The sequence below is a fragment of the Cupressus sempervirens genome, chromosome 8 (genome assembly GCF_028749045.1).
Source record: "Cupressus sempervirens isolate cs-2001-9-10 chromosome 8, ASM2874904v1, whole genome shotgun sequence".
Taxonomy (NCBI): domain Eukaryota; kingdom Viridiplantae; phylum Streptophyta; class Pinopsida; order Cupressales; family Cupressaceae; genus Cupressus; species Cupressus sempervirens.
The window spans coordinates 306210400-306228693 of record NC_143125.1 but is presented as its reverse complement, the minus strand read 5'-3'; the positions used below and the strand labels follow the sequence as shown (position 1 = coordinate 306228693).

Below are 18294 nucleotides of genomic sequence, written 5' to 3'. Positions count from 1 at the left end.
CCAAGAAATCTTCAACTAACTCTTCTTCTCATTGAGTCATGCAAAAGATTTCAACCCATACTTCCTTGGTCTTACAATACTCCTGATATTTTGCTAGAAAAGCATCTTTCATTTGGTTCCATGTTCTAATGTCCCTAAGACTCATAAACCATCATAATGCAACATCTTTCAAGGTAGTTGGAAAGAGCTTTAGTTTTTGTACATCACTTTGATAATCATAGCTATTACAAAGGACATCAAATTCAAATAGGAACATATCAGGATCCTTGGAAGTCGACCCTCTAAATATGGGAAGTGCTAAGTGAGGGATATTTTTCATAGGGGCATCATCCTCAGGAGGCTAAATAGGAAACTCAAAGGTCGTGTTGTGTTGAACAATTGCATTCCTATTTTTTCTAGCATTATTTCCTCCTATGTTGTTGTTTTCGACATTGTCAGCCATGACTTCTTCTAGAACTTTGGTTGCCCAAGGTGTAAAATATGTTTTAAAGGGTTGTTCCAGAGGTTTTGGAGGCTTACTACACCTAATTTTGTACGACTTTGTGAACTGTTTAGAAATTTCAGAAGGTGTAGTAGGAGAGGTGGATTGAGACGATGGTTGGATTTTAACTTTATTGCTTGGTTTGATTTCAATAGTTGATGGATTTTTCTCTTTTTGTTGTTTTTGAATTTTTGAACTACCTACGAATTCCTTCTTAACAAATCTACCTTGACTATCTCTAAGCCTATTCATGCACCTAAATGATTTACTGTAGTGGAAACAAAGGTACTATCCTAAGCAAGGTCAACAGTTGTTCAAGACTTCTCAAGGGCTCACTGTTCCTATCTTGACCTATTATAGTTTCATGCCTTTAATATCTCTCCCTAGCAACGACGCCAAAAATGTTGGGTAAAGTTGAGGTTCAACTTGATTGTATCTGATCAAATCAACAGTACCCTAAAAATGTCAATCCAGGATTTGTAAACTTGTGAGAGATATACCAACTGTTTGCACAAGGGGTGAAAATAATAAATCAAGAGGTTTATGAATGCAGATTACTACCTGCTAATAAATTGACCTGTCCAAATTACCACACATCTAAGATTACTTCTACAAATGGATTATAATCTAAAGTTTGAAACCCTATTAACACAATGTCTTTATGAATGTTATTGCAAAGTTTTGTTCGATTAAAAGTTGGTTTAATTAAGAGTTGTAATCTACTTAGATTGCAACAAAAGATTTAGTGGTGGTAGGAGGTTGTTTACAACAAACTGGTTCTAAATATAGAGTGCGGCAAGAAGTATGATAAGTGGTGACAGAGAGTATTATGAATAACGATAGCAAGTTGTGAGTATTATGAGTATTATGGTTCAATAATTGAATGAATGCGGTAGGAAGAATGCAACAAACAATATTATGAGTATTATGGTTCAATACATGGGTGGATGTGGTAGGAAGAATGTAGCATACAATATTATGAGTATTATGGTTCAATATATGGGTGGATGTGGTAGGAAGAGTGTAGCAGACAATATTCTGTAATAGATTTATGTAGCAATAGAATAATGATATATAGCAGACAATTTCTTCATAAGACTATCACAACCAATTATTTCATCAGACAAATTGAATCCCTGATCAACAACAAGCTTTGTATAGATTTAATTAACAAACATATATACGACAAACTTCTTATAAATGCATACAACCAATTCAATCTGAAAAGAACACACAAAATCAATTAATACTGAAATACTCACAAAACAAACTACAGTAATCTCACCAAGTTTCTCGAGAGGAGGCCCTCCTCTGGTTTGCAAGGTGAGAGATATTCTAAAACCAGCTGCTACTGGAACACTGCACTCTTAATATTAAAACTTCAGAGATAATATAAATAGAGTGTTTTCACATATCATGTCTTTCGATTAACATGTGCTTATATAGGATTAAAATGTTTAACCATATTAATAACTAAACTATAATGGCTGGTGGCCTGCTCCCTAAACATAGATAATGATTTGTTTTGGCCGCTAGCCACACATAACAGTTTATACTTGGCTAAGATAACATACAACCAAAAACTGATTTGTTTAGCCATTCATAACTACTTGCCTAAAATAATATAGCAAAATTACAGCTTCGAAACTGCTCCTTCAACTAGACGGTTGGCTCCATACTCTCGCATCCTTAGTTCCTGTAGCAAAATGAATCAAGGTGTATCAATATTTATGCATTAACCATCCATTCTTCAAGAAATATTTCAAACCTTAAGACTTTATTAAATGTATTATATTCCTTAATAATTAATGCCATAACAGGGGTGAGGACAGGCTTAAGACAAGGCAAAAATCTATAAAGAATGTACAAAAACAAAGCAATTTGCACACCCATCACTTATGCTTGCCAAGTTATCAAAGTTCACATGACATAGCCTCTTATGCCAATACCAGACATATTCACATTGTGAAAATAGAAAAGTATCTTCAGATAGGTCTAGATAGAAGAAGTTACCTCTTATTTATTCTCTACTTCTAACTAGTTCACTAATGACATCATAAATATTTGCCTTCTTGTTCTAGAAATCAACTCTGTAGCCTGAACTTATCAACTGCGCCACACTCAACAAGTTATATTTCAAACCATCAACCCAATATGCATTGTCACATTTGACCATATCATTTAGTTTAATTGATTCTTTACCTTTCACATAACATGGTGCATCATTACCAAACCTAACACTACTTCCATTATAATGTTTTAGATTATCAAACTTATTTGTATCACTAGTCATGCATGATGTGAGCAACAACTATCAATTATCCATCTATCATTCTTACTCACATGTGAGATCAATGCAATTTTCTCATCTTCAGCATAATTATCTTTCATTGCAACATAAACAACTTCTTTACTGTCATAACCATCCTCTTTAACAATATAGCAAGATTTCTTACCTTTGTCCTTGTAGTCTCCTCTATCTTTGATGCCTATGTTGTCTCTATCATCTCTCCTTCCTTTATACTTGATATCTTTCCTTTCATCCTTGTCATCTCTGTCAGGATATCTAGCAATAATATGACCAACTTTGTTACATGAAAAACATATAATAGGAAGTTTACCTTTGTATTTACCTTTTCCTTTACGAAGTCTTCTAACTAATAATGCTTCAAGCTCATCATCATATCCATTGCCACTTGCTACATACTTTTATTTCTTCTTTTTATTAGATCCATCGATGGTTAGTTGTGCTTTGAATGTAGATTCAACATTAGCAAGGGAATAATTATCAAAATTTGATAATTAAAATGTATTAAGTCTACCAATTACACTATCCAAGGTCAGATCATTACTAGGTGTACACCTCAGCTCTTGAATTACATATACTCTAATTGCATAGATAAGAAGTAAAGTTCTCAACACCTTACTTATCAATATCTCATCATATATGATGCCTCTAGCTCCTATGATAGCATTCACCACTTCTTTGGTTTGGCCACAATACTATGCAATATTCTCACCTTCTTGCATTCTCGTGTCATCAATTTTTCCTCTCAAGCTTTCTGACTTTGTTCTCAATACATACTTGTCTCCACCATGGATTTTTTTCAAATTTTCCAACATTTTCTTAGCAGTAGTGCATTCCTTCACATCATCAAATTCTGCATAACTCAGGGCTATTGCAAGTTCCATCATCATTTGGTTGTGCCCCTACTTTTCTTCCATCTATTCAACTGTCAGATGTGTAGGCACCTCAATGCACTCATTATCTAGGTAGTAAGATGTGGAATCTCCAATACCAGATAAGTGCAATCTCACCAGCCTTTGCCATGCTAAGAAGTTCTCCTTGTTCAACTTAGGTATCTATCTCTTGTACATCTTGATCTTTAACTTAAGTCCCTTCAAACTTTCCTGACAATCACCAAAGATCTGATACCAATTATTATAATGATTTATAATAACTGAGAAGGTGGGGGGGGGGGGGGGTGGTGGGTGGGGTGGGGTAGGGGGGAGAATTAGTTATCCTCAAGTCTATACCAATTCAACTCTTAATCACTTCAAATAGATCAATCAATCTCAAATATCCACTCGGTCTCTATAACATATCATCAACAATTTAACATTTAATGCATATCTGAACTCTTTGTCTCTATAAGTGTTGACTACCGGTAAATAAATTATTATAAAATATAGCATGCATAAAAATAACATATGCACATGAAGAGAACACTTTGACACCGGGATTGAACGTGGAAATCCAATTTGGAAAAAACCACCAAGTAGCATGCTCCAAATTTATACTCTTTTGAAGTGAGCTTGATTAAGAGCCAACCTTGTTAAAGGTTATACAACACACTATTAAATGTGACCCTATTAAAGGATTTAATCACCCTATTAGGAGTGGCCTTATTAGAGGACTTCAAAACATTTCATTAGAATGTCGCCTTGATTAAAGGATTTACAAATGACTGTTAGGTCAACCTTGATTAGAGGATTTTGGCTGATACAATGGTTAGAATCTAATAGCAGGTTTGATCTATAAACTACAACTCACTTTTCAAATTTAGATCTGCTAGTTCATTGACTAATCTCCATTGACATCTCCATTACCGATCTGCTTGGCATCTTATCAAGCAATCACTTCTTCACCAAACTATTCAAACTTCACTTCTACTATTTTGTTCTTCACAGCTTCTCCTTAAGATCGCCAATGAACCATGAAACAACCTTTTGTATGCACCCTAAAATGGTCGCCTAGACTATGAGTCCCCATTATTCAATTTATCAGATTTCTTGAATCAATGCATTGCAATATTTTATTAAATCAATTCAAATCAATTTCTTTGATCAAATTGTAATTAATTCAATTGTTTCAATATTTCCTAAGGTTTGATCATTTTATCCTGTCTTATTTAATTAAAAGAAAACCTCTCTTTTAATTAAATAATTAATCCATATTTAATTAATTAAGAGAAAAACCCCTCTTTTAATTTAATTAAATATTTCCTATTTAGTTAAAAGAACTTGCTCCCTTTTAATTAAATAAGACCCCACGTGAAAAAAGAAATTAAATGAATAAAAATTAAACCCACTTGAAAAAGGAAATAAATTAAATAAAAATAAATAAATTCTTTTTTTCCTCTACACTTAAATGCGCATATCTCTAAGTGGGATTCCTCTTTTTCCTCTTTCCACTTTCTTCTTAAACACTCCTCTTTTCTCATTGGTGGAATTTTGTCTCAAATGGATCAAACTTTATTATCCCATATTGGTTGTGAGAAGCCTCCCACCTCTACATTTTCCTTTATAAGGAGCCCTCTCCTTCTCATTTTCATATAGAGCAATATAGAGCAATAGAGAGAGATATATAGAGAAAATAGCTTGTTGCTATAGTATGGTTATGCTACAAGTTTAGAGAGCGATTTTGGAGGAGGAGTTTGAGCCTCAGGGTTTGGACCTTGGAGCTTCATTGCAACTTCTCTCTTCCTATCTTATTCTCTCTCGCATCCATGGCTTCCATCATGAGGTTTCATCCTTGCTTTTTCATATTATCTCAAAGTCATATTTATTTTCATAGATTAATATTGCATTGTTATTTCCTTTCATAGATTGGATTTCCTTTCTTTCATTGCTTTGCATTGTTATCATTTGGATTAGTTTGCATCTTCATTTGCATTCATATTTTGATCTTTGAATCTCTCATTTTATGATGTACTTGCATGGGCACAAACTAGGTCAAACTGAGGGCCTCCATCACAAACCCTTGCACTCCATGAAAAGAGAGCTATGAGCCACCATTCGAGACCTCATTCTTGAGCAATCTTGGATATAATGACTCATAGAAGTGTGCTCACATTTTAGGCATACACCTTCAAATTCATTCCTCATGTCTCCTTAAATAGGTAAATTTGATCTTTTGCCAATTAAACATCACTGTTGATCTCAGGGTTAGGTCAGATTCATCGAATCCTTCCATCTTTTTGTTCTCTTCCTCTTCTAGAAACTTCTAATCAAATCCTTGCCTTTGATCACTTAACAAAATTTCCTCATGCATTAAACACTCCAGCTCATCAATCCTCATCTTCCACATGCTTTGACTAATTTAAAATTCTAGTTTTGTAGGCCTCAAAATCAAATATTTCTCAAACTACAACTTTTGTTGTCACTCGACAATCACCATCTTCTTCAACTTGGTTGTCATTGTGTAGCTTGACATACACTATACTTTCTCACTCGACATTAACATGCTCACTGGCTGGAACCATTACTACGCTCAGTCGCTACTATGCTCCTTCACACATTTTCTTGACAATAACTAACTCTTGGCTTAAACTATTTCGCTTGACTTCTATATAAGTTCCTTAATATTATTCATTAGCTCCTTCATTGACCATGCAATATTGATACTTGGTCAAGCTCATCCTTATGACTTGTTCCAACTCTGAGCTTCATCCAACTGTCTTCTTCACTTCATGTATTGATTGAACACCACATTATCTTGTCAAGGACTAACTTATCAAGCGTCCATTGTATTTCCATGATACTTAACACATCTCAACTCAACCTTTCACTATGTCATCTTGTGATCTATTCTTTTCAAATCCTCTTCATCAATCAAATGATATGGCACTCTACACTGTTAGTAAATGTCTCTCTAGTAGGTTTGACAGCCTGTCTTACTAATAGGTTTGATATCAATGACAACATAATAATTGCTCAAATTGTAGTTTCCAACAATAATGAAAAGGTGATAGCCCAAACTACTGGGCTTCCCACTAAAGGGAATAAGTGGAAGAAGGCCAACCGCATGAAAAATGAAGATAGTCTTAAACACTTATTCTTATTCCAAAAGTATGAGGAAGCTATGAAGTCACACAAAGGATTCGACAAATAAGAAAATCTGAAGCCCTAGACCATGTTTGCATTATAGTTATGAAATATTTTACCCTTCAAGGTTGTTATGGTGTTTACCGTTGCTATTATTTGCTCTTCCTTAACCATTATAGGCACCATGATCTTATTTCATTTCCTTTCTATCCTCTCCATTCTCTTGAGTCAAATATGGGGTATGTTAGGGAATATAGGAAGCTGGGTAAAAAGGTGGTCATTTTACAATAGAGACTTATGTTTAGACTTTATATTTTATGCTTGGCATTGTGCCCTCCCCGACCTATTACAATACAAGTTGCCCCCTCCTTGTTGACTCTACCCATGGGTAGCATGATGGATTTTTTCTGGGAAAAAGAAAGGGTAAAAAAGACCTAAGTTTGCACCCCCCTCAACCTAAGCATCTATTGTCTCTAGTTATCCATCATAGGTGGTTAAAAAGGGAAAAACGATAAGGCAATTCACTCAAAATCCAAGGCTATTAAAAAACCTAAAACTAAATCCAAGGTCTATATTGTTAATTTAGAGGTTGAAGAAGAGACACCCTGTAGATCCTCTAGGATTACTACCAAGCCTAGGATAAAGGAGAAGGTTGTGAGAGAACATTATGGGGAGACAATGATACCACTAAGTCTGAGAGCAATGCCAGGATGAAGTCAAAGTAGCAACTCAACCCATGTTTCTACCAACATTAAAATGGAGGACCTCAATGAGACCCGAGAAAAATAGGAAGAAGAAAGCAATGATGTCTTCCCTATCAAGATTATGTCCCCCATTCACTCACCCTAGGATAAAGGTAAACATTTGCTTATAGATTAGGTTATTGCCGAGGAGGCCAAGGAGTTGAGAGATGGTTGTTGTGATTTGTACTCTACTCATGGGAAGGAGATTTAAAAAATGAAATAGGAGTTGTAGATTCTGGACAAAAGCTTCAACCAACTAGGTCACTTTGTGGTCAAGGTCATGCATTCTTCTACGACCACACTCTGCCTTCTGCAATAACGAAAGGAGGAAAGTTAGGATCAGGGAGATGAAACTACTAAGGCACTTTCTAAGTTCCTTGCAAATGATTGGACAAAGATATTACTGTCCAGACCTAGGCAATGTTACTGATGATTGCTCCTAATTCTCAACTATGTGCTACTAGGGGGTCATATTTTTAAGTTGAAGTGGGAATAGTTTTATTTTGCTTGCTTATACTGGGAAGACTCTTATGCTAGTCATTTACTAGCTATGTTCTACGTGGCATTCAAAACTTTATGCTACCTATTATTATGATGCTTTATATCACAAGACTTATACTCTCATTTTGGATAATTTTAGGACTATGCTTGGTAGTTACAACCTAATGATGAACCTTGTCAACTATTATTACTCTAGTTGGGACAAGTGATTTTTGATCTAGTTTCTTGTTAGTGTTTGTTAGTAGATTTGTAGCCATTTCTCAAATTTTAATGTGTTTTAATACTAGTTTTCGATTTTTGATGTAGACCTTGTTTGTAATTGGATCAACCCTCTTTTTTTAATTGCATATTTATAAAAAATATTCATATTATAATTAATCTATTAACTCAAAATTGACTTCTACTATTTTTGCTTTATTTACTGTTATACATATATTAAGTAAACAATACAAGTCAATCCCTTTTGATGTCGAACTTTAATAATTAAAAAAGAAACAAATCCACCAAAAACAATACATTGAACCAAAAATAAACAAAACAAAATTGACATAGTTAAATCCAGAAACACACAAAATTAGCGTAGAAAAAGGTTAAAAATCAAGTCCACATTCCATCGGAAAATACTATCGCAAGAAGTCCGCTACTCAATACCCAATTTTCTGAAAGATCTTTAGTTGCCCATTCGTTATCATGATCCTCTCTTTGATTTACACACTGTTACGAATGCACTCGTTCGCTACAGCGAAGCGTTAGTGACATAGCTCCCGGAAACATTGAAAATTAGGCGTAAACCTACGCTTTAGAATATCCGTAGACAGAAACATCAAGTAATGGCAGCGGAGGGAGCAGCGGAGGGTCGAGCTAACAATGACAAGAAGAAGCGAAAACCCCAATATTTATCATTCAATGTGCACATTATTTTTCGCTAGAAAACTAGAACTTTTCTATGTAGTATTTGAGGGAGTATTTACATGATTCTAGGAATGGTATATGTTTTATTAACGGAGAAATATTGTGTTGCAGAGGCCATCGAAGAAGAGCTATTCTGGGGTGAGGCCCGGAGTTCAAGGCTTCTTCCTTACTTGTGATGGGGGAAGGGAACATCAGGCTAGAAATGAAGCTCTCGGTTTACTTGATAAGGTACGTGCTTTTCTATTTCACCTATTGTAAGTGGTTTCATGATATTGCCCACCGTTTAGAGGTTACCGGGTAAGTAAATTTAACTTACCAATTAACTGCATCTTTTTTTCTGGGATAGGACAAAGGATGCTGTGTTTGTTGGGTGTTCTAATTATGCTTGTTTTGTAGATTGGTAATGCCAGATTTATTCTTGAGCTTGGTCAAAAGTTGGAAATTTAAGGGTTACAAAATTGGAATTTCTATTAAATTAGTGAAATTGAGTTTTTGTACTTGGATTAGGCAGGCTCACTTGGATTCGGACTGGACTAAGAAAACTAGCAAAAAATTGTCATTATTTTGCTACCTAAAAAGCTCACAACTCAATCAAAATCCCGCCAAAACCGACAAAATCCACTAAAACCGAGTCTTCAATGCTGCCAAATCCGTTTTTTTCTTCTCTCTAGTGGGTGCTATGAAAAATAATTTAGATTGTAAAATGAAGGAATGAGGGGCAAGTTACCAGTTTTAAGATTTTTATCATTATTTTTGGGTATTATATTATTGAGAGGCGTTTCCTGATTGCATCAGTTGGGCTCTAGGTTTCACGACAGTGTCTTGGTGAGTTTTATTACAGTATCTTACAACTATGTATTTACAAATGACATGCATTTAGTTAGTTTCCTGGGGCATTCTAGCTCTAATATGTAACTGACAAAGTGATCGATCTTTACCTTTCATATGGCATTTTTCTTGTGTTTAAAATAAGTTATGTAATTTATTTCATGGAAAATTTTGTAAATTATGCTTTTATGCTTTGAATAACATAGAGGACCAAACAATTTTTTGATCAATTTGTTTATTTTGCAAGTAAAATGCAAGTTGAGACATCAAATGTTATCAAGACTTCTGTTACTCAACGCAAGCCATTGTTTCATAGTGTACACATGAAACCAAGATTAAAAACAGGTTGAGCAAATTTATACTCATCGTCTTTTGATAAAAAGCTCAGGAACTAATCATTATATTGCCAACTGTACATACTTTTGATCTACAAAAAGCTTTTACAGCAGGCTATTTGTCTTCAAAAAGGCAGAAGAAGCAAAGAGTCCCAGTTGTTCAATACAGCTTGCCACAGAAACTACAATGCCACAAGTATAACATCGAGACTCTGGGAAAACTGCAAAGGCCTTGTGTTATTTTTATGCAGTCAACAGCAAAAGAGCAAAACCTTGCCTTCATTCATAATCTTTCAAAATTTTACTTTAGTTTGTTAAACTCATCCGGTGAAATCAATGCATAAAGAGCAGAGAGGAATATCCAGAAAGCTAAAACAGAATGAAACAGAAAGTCATTCACTCTCACCCCATATTCTGACAGGCGATGAAAATAATCCTATAATACACAGATAGTCCTCTTTTTGATTTTTTGGAAACACATATTAACTAAAGAGAGTCAATCAATTCAGCAGGAGCAGAAACCTTTATTCTCTAATCATCTGCCTGGATGAGCATCAGGAAGTGGGATGTCGAGAACTTTGGCCATGGTGTTCCTACAAGACTTGAGATGCCTTAGGTGCCAGTTGCTTTCTTCCACTCTCATTTTGGTTTTCCAGCCAATTGTTAACATCAAGTACAATTGATTAGTAAATAGTCTGTAAGGCACTACCCTCAATTGCAATCATCAATGTGAATGAGTGGTTATCAGTCACATCACATAGATTATGCCTTTCCAATAGCTCTTTGGGATCCTGTATAATCTTTCTCATCATCTCTGTCATCATAACCAACTCTTCTTTGTCCACTTTAATATCAACCTTAATAAAGCGTGCCAACCAAAATTAATCAGACAGTGCATTTGATACTTTTTTTTCATCTTTGGACCAATCAATCACCAACATGAGTCTAGAATTCACGTCTTTGAACTAGGGGTGTGATGCTGGCCAGTAAACCAACTGGAAGGAGGGTTTTCTAGGTGCGTGCCCTTGTCCTCTTTCTTTGGTTGGGAATATCAACCTATACATTTCAGAGGGACAGGGAAATCAACTTCCTCATCGACCTTTGGCAAAAGAGCATGGAAAACCACAGATTAAAATCGAAAACACTCATTGCTCAAAATCAACTCCAATATTGACCTTTGCCAAAAGAGCATGGAAAACTATTAGACCAAAATCTAAGAATGCTCACTGCTCAAAATGAACTCCATTATTGATCTTTGCCAAAAAATATGGAAAAACCATACTTTGCAATTTTATCTCCTCATAGCACAGCCACAGTGAAAGGAGGGTGCAGACAGAGAGGGAGGGGAAAGGAGAACACCGCACGTTGAGACATCTAGGAAAGGAAGAAAAGTCCTTATGATCCTTTTTAAAGGAAAACATTTCCGAACACACTCCTTGGCTGTTAGAACTTGATGTAATGCCCACTCGGAGATCCTTGGAACAAGGATAAATATAAAAGCCAAGATAATTTAAAAAAAGAAAAAGTTATGGATTCACATGACATACGACATACGACGATCACAAAGATTGCAACAAAAGACTAAACAAACATCCAAACACCAACGGATCTCCAAAGGCCACTACTGACCAAAACTACTAACCACAGAAGGATGCAAATGATTTCGAATCTGAAAACATACCGAATTTGAAATGCAATTCCAAGGTATTCGAGAACACCATAAAGGGTATCCCAAACACTTCAGAAAAACTTCTGGTCAAACCGAAAAGTGCTCGCTATCTGCCTGGACAAGTTTTTCCAAAACCCAGGCGATACTTTAAATCAACACTATTCGAGTATCGTACGACCTTTCTAATGAAGGAGTGCGATACTTTTAGGATTTGGGCGACACTTCTCAAAAAGGCGTGCCATACTTCATAAGTATTGTACGACCTTTCTCCAAGAGGCGTGCGATACAATAGAGTGTCACATGATCGAGTTTCTATGGGCATGCGATACTTTCTAGTATTGCACAATTCTTCTTCTTTGGGCGTGCGATACTTTAAAGTATCGCCCAATGTTGATGCATGGTCGCCTAGGAAAAGTAAGAAATACAAAACAAGGGATAAAACAAGAAATCAAACCTCCACACTAGGGAGTACTGGATCCACAGTCGAGGCATAGGCACTCAAAACAATAACTACAAGACTGAACTGCATCTAGTCCATCTAGCAAAGCAGTAACAAAAAGTACTGAAGGTAACATCGCAGTGTACTGAAACAACATCACAATGAACTGAATTGAATAACCAAACTAAGTACGCAATTCCTCCCAATCGTAATAGCATCATGAGAGCTCAAAGGTCCTAGCCATCCCCTGCACGTAACATCCCAAACTACCGACTGGATCGTCAAAACTGTCTTATGAGGATGTCACTACTAAAACGTACAACAACATAAGAATAAGGAAATCTAACATGCTAAAAAGTAAGCATAAGATAATCCTGCAAATGAACTCATCATCTAACATATGCTAAATATCACAGTACAGGAATGCGTCAATACAAGTAACATCATCTAACGTGATATCCAAGCATTCCAATGAAAGCATAAAACACAAGATACTCCAGAAGCCGAAGTACAAAGTGCAACAAGCAACGGTCGTACTAGAATAAAGAATTGTCTTTGTACACTGGTCCCCAACAGTGGTGAAGGTAGCTACGCCTCCCAATAACGTGGAACTCGTAGATCCACTCCCGTCGTGCTGATGGAGATAATGATCCAACCACAAACACACCAAAGCAAACATCCATGGCTATCGCTCACGCCAAACAGTAATGATGACTGAAACCAAGACCATGCAACAATGCAAGTACAACAGGTCCTAGTCAGACGCTCTATGGGCAACTATGTAGGGACTCTTGGTGGAGAGTTGGTAACATGCTAACAAATCGTTCCCCTCGGTATTCCCTTGGGAGGTTGACATGCTTCATCTGCGGCTTAACCGCATGGACTATGTACCACTGACCATTCCCCTCAGCACCACCCTCGGGAGGCCGACTCTAGTAGTCTTATCTTGTTTAATTTTCTAACAATTTTTTATTAGCTATCACTTAATTAGAAACTTCCTAACGCCAATTTGGGCTGGGACACCACGGATGCGTTAGAAGCCCCTCCACTGACCTTACCCTACATACCCATACTCATCACATGATGAGTGCCCGTAGGCATGCATATTCCCAACCCAACCCCAAATGAACATAGCTTCACCGAAATACAAACGGGAGATCGAGCCTCACAAGTCACCCGACAAAGACACGCGCACGTGGTTGTGTGTGGTGCACCACTATCACGAAGATCAAAATACAAGGGCTGGATGAGAACACAAGCATAAATCACACTCAACCAAAAAACAACTAGGGAGGACGGATGCAACATGCATCCCAATGCAACATATAAAGTACAACAATGATCTGATTGACATTCTACAAATGATCCAAGTCCACGATTAATAACATGCGAAGAAAACCCGAGAAAATTGGACGACACACAAATAGAGGTAAAAACCCCAAAACTTGAAAACATTGAAATTAAAACCCATTTGGTCTTTGGGCACAAAAGCCACAAAAATCCAATAAAATTTGGGTTCGAACATGGTATGCAAAAACGACTAGGATAATGGATCGAAATCCCAAACCCCCATGCCAAAAATAGGGAAAAGGTTCATACTTGACCAATCGGGAAGAACCAACAAACATAAATAGAGGGGAACACTAGTTCTCAACCTCCAAACCAACAACTACCAAAAACAGATACAAAATTTGAGTTGAAACAAGAAAACGGGAAAGCCTTGCCTGACAGCCAAAAAGGCTAAAACGGAAAACAGCCAGGTAAAATAAATAACTCGCAAATACAGTCGAAAATGACGACAAAGCAAGGTCTCCTCGAGCTAGATCCAACGAGTCCATCCTCGCGAAGATCCTACGCCCATAGCTCTCACAATGAACACAAAACCAATTCTTCAGAAAAGGATTTCAGAAAAAGTTCTCTAATTTCTAAATTGCAAAAGTGAAAAGTGAGGAATTAAATTCCTCTTTCAATACTTATTCTCTTTTCGAGTGAATAATCGATTAGGGTAAATAACTAGCCAACCTAGTTAAACCCTGAATCGACCCAAACAAAAATAGGTTATTCCTAGTAATAGGAATTCGTCTATGGCAAAGCTGCCAGAAATTAAATTCAATAATTTAAAGCCCAAAGACCCAAAATCATAGAAAATCCCTTAACAACTTTTTCGACAATGCAAATTGCTAAGTGCACTGATACGCTCACTGGTCTAGTCACGTAATGGAAATGATTTCGGAATTAATAATCACCGAAATGTTTAATTAAACAATTAAAATAAGGATACGTCGACCATACAGGGATGACATTGGTAAAATATGAATAGTTGAATCACTATCTCCAGGTGCCATTGCCAGGGATATAAATCCTGCACACTAAAACACATGATCAAGTGCAATTGCATATAATATCATAGCCGAAGCAATAAATGCATTAAATACCTAATTTAGCCATTTACTCAATTATACTGAAGTAACCCATTTACATCACTCACGTTCGCATAAAACATAATGAAACAAAAATGAAGTAAATCACCATAGCATAAAACCCACATATAACCAAAGTACCAGATAACTAGATATCATCATCGACTTATTGTCATCTCAAAATGGCATCAACATGCAAATATGATAAACTAAAAAACATAGCAGTATAGCATCTATGATACTGAAATCAAAGTATAACATCTGACCCTTAGGTCATCTCAATAGAAACATAATAAGAGTATCAAGTATCTCTCGAATCAAAATATAATAAGGTACAGACTGCAAACACAAGAGGCATTACACCTGAGCTTGTACACATTAAAAATGAAACTCATTAAAGCTCAATATCATCATATGAACAGAATGCAATAAGAAGTTGAGAAATTTTTTTTCTCCCACCTTTCTTTATTATCGTCAACTCAAAATTTAGAAATTATACCTGAAAAACATTAAGGAAAAATTCAAGCATAAAGGTTAGTTCATGAGGTAGGCACGGCTAAAAAATACACCCAGTAAAATTAAAGTAACCCTTAACATGTGAAATAGAAATCTGACAACCAGTGCTGGAAGATAGTGATGCATTACTTTCAAACTTAGAATATCTTTCATGTAAATCACTTGGTGAAGGTAAATCCTTACTCTCACTCAATAATTAGTGACTTAGATTACAATAGAAATGGCCCTTTTTTGAAGTGTTTTTCAACCAAGGTCCAAAATTGATAATCATGGATGATTAAGGGATGGGGAATGGACATGGAAATTATTTATGATGTGGTTCAGGAAGAGTTGCAGGCATCTTTTACTAGCAAGAGCCTTTGCCTTTGAAGTTAGAATGGGGGCTTTCAGAATTTGCATAGAACATACTTACAGGTTAAAAGATCCACACCTTCATTTGCCAAACCTTGGTACTTTATCAAGTTTATTTCCATTCCTTCACATGTGTATGAAGGAGAAACCGTCGAGCTTACTTGCTAGCCAGTTAGCTTAAATCGTAGTAGATTGCGATTGCCAAGACTCTATATCCCGTCCATTTGTTGCATGAATTACTAATTATGATTTTAAAACCTTCTTCCACTATAATCATCTTACAACCCCTAAGAATGGCGTTATGGAGCCTCTACTATATAGCTATAGCGTTGGTTTGATTGTTAATATCTTGTCCCCTATAAAAAGCATAGATCAATTAGATCAAGATCGGTTAGGGCCTAGGTCTTTGTTTCTTTGTAATGCACCATCTAAGTTAAGTGGAGTTGGACCACAAGTTGGGAGCAACCAAAAAACCACAAGCCTATAAGCCTAACCATGCTGGATTCGTTATTAGGTACACCACATGCTGTTTTTTGTTTGCATGTTCTGATTTTCCAATTGTCTGTTCTCTTCAGATTGAGTGGTTAGGAATATGGATATGTATGGGATACTGTTCAATGTTATCTTTCTATTGCCCTGCAAATCCCCAAGCCCATTTAAAAGTGTTAAAACTTAAGCCCAGAAATCCATGAAGATAACCAACAATAAAAGAGACAAAATTGAAACAAAGAACACCAGAAATATCCTAGGAAAACCCTTCTAGAATGTAGGGAAAAACCTAGCCACACAACAGAAAATATCATTTTATTGATAATAGAATTCAAGTGTACAATATCCTTTGCTTGAGGCGAATATATAACAATAGGAGAGACTCTTCACATTATAACCGAAGGTCTCTTGAGATTCCCATAACTCCTATAATAAATTATAACTCTTCGAATATTTATGCCTCAATGCATGTGAATGACACATATCATTTACATTTAATATTACAAATTAAGTGTCCTCTTCAGCTGAAGATGACAATAATGGTACTAACGTCCAGATTTCGAGAGATAAAGATCTCTATCGTAGCTACAATCTTCAACACTCCCTCTTAGCCAGAGAGAGATCTTTAGCTGAATAATCACACAAGACTACAACCAAAATGTCAATGATAAAATCTCATCATATAGATCCTATAAAATTCATGGAATCACTCAACATGAAAACCTGTAACAATTACTCATTGTTTACTAATCATGGAATCACTCAACATGAAAACGTGTAACAATTACTCATTGTTTACTAATCATGGAATCACTCAACATGACAGATTTGTAAGACTCACAGCTAAGCCTTTAGTCACGAACTCTCTCAACGTGAACTGTCATGGAATCTCTCAACATGACATCCAACTCCCATCAAGGAATCTCTCAACGCGATGACATCATGGACTCTCTCAACATGATGTTCACTATCGCATGGTGAAAGAGTTATCATAGCTGATCTTTTAATCTTATTGTTGATTTCACACATAAAATCATATTTGAAACTCTTTTCCAACACAAGTCTCAAATAAAAACTACTATACCAAAGCATGTAAAAGAAAACAAGGGTTTTAATGAGAACTCCCTCTCAATCAAGAACAACTGTCTCTGGTCATAACTGATTGAATTCAGTCATGTCATGCAACCTCCCTCTGAAGATGAATATTAAAACAGTCTTAAGGAGTGTTCCCATCTATATATAATGTCTTGCAATTATGAAAGTTTAATCAATCACAAATATTACTGCTAAGACAAACACTATGTATGCCCAGTTTTCAAGAGATATAATCATTAATACTGAAAAGTAATCACTATTTAAAAATCAATATTTCTTATTAAAAGCATAAAATATTTCTAATAAAGATATTATCACAAAGTACTTATCAGAGCAGGTCGTGTCAGCTTGATCACATCGAGCCAACTTTCCAACTTGAACAAAACTCATTCTGAAAGTCAGCATTCAGAATTTTTCTTTGGGCATTGATCCAATCAGCAAAGGTTCAAAAGTACTGTACTGTAATAAATGATTATACAGAGACATTCTCCTCATGATTCCAGTATAATGATCAATGCATATTTTAATGGTTGCGAGAAGATTACACGTAGACATTGACCTCGTGCCTTAAAACCCAACACAAAAAATGTGGAAATAGAGCATAGAAGTACAAACTGATTAAAAATAATGATCAGAACATTAGCAGCAGAGATCATGACTTAGATTGATCAATGCCTATTTTCCAATTGAAAGCGACTATACTCAACCTGAACGTGAGATTGAATTTTCAGAAATACCTTTTAACATATAAGGAAAATGCTGGATAGACATACCTCCACTTTCACGAAAAATATGTAGGAAAAAAAAAAAAAAAAAAACATTCCAGTCTTTGTAATCTGAAGACTTAAAAATATCGCACAAAAGAAACTCCTAAAAGAGACTCTTTGGCTTCCGTGCATGAACAAGCAGGCTCACACTGTAACTCCTTGAGTATCCTGCCTTCAATACGATAAGAAAAACACATGCAGTTTTAAATTCTTTATTGACTATTAAGAACACCTCAATATTGGTGCACCATCCAATGGCATTGCTTTTGATATGCCAACTCAAACTAGAAATTAGGAAATGACAATAAAATCAAAATCAAAGTCTTTGTCAAACGATCACCTACAACACATAATAAAATATCTTAGATTGCATATGAAGCTACTAACACGATTGTTATTGTCATCTTACACCCAGACCACT

The 18294-nt window shown here is 35.8% G+C and overlaps 1 protein-coding gene across 5 annotated transcripts in view; it reads left to right on the top strand.

Moving 5' to 3' along the window:
* Nucleotides 1–8768: 8768 nt before the first annotated feature.
* The window catches only part of LOC149542624 (THUMP domain-containing protein), a 153965-nt gene continuing 144439 nt past the window's right edge, over nucleotides 8769–18294 (top strand). For all 5 annotated transcript variants that reach the window (XR_016355486.1, XR_016355487.1, XR_016355489.1 and 2 more), the window contains exons 1-2: nucleotides 8769–8960; nucleotides 9076–9192. Coding sequence is in view for 1 of the 5 variants with exons in the window: in XM_089797510.1 (XP_089653636.1) it covers nucleotides 8883–8960; nucleotides 9076–9192 (195 nt within the window). In the remaining 4 variants the exon portion in view is untranslated. The remainder of the gene's footprint in view (nucleotides 8961–9075; nucleotides 9193–18294) is intronic.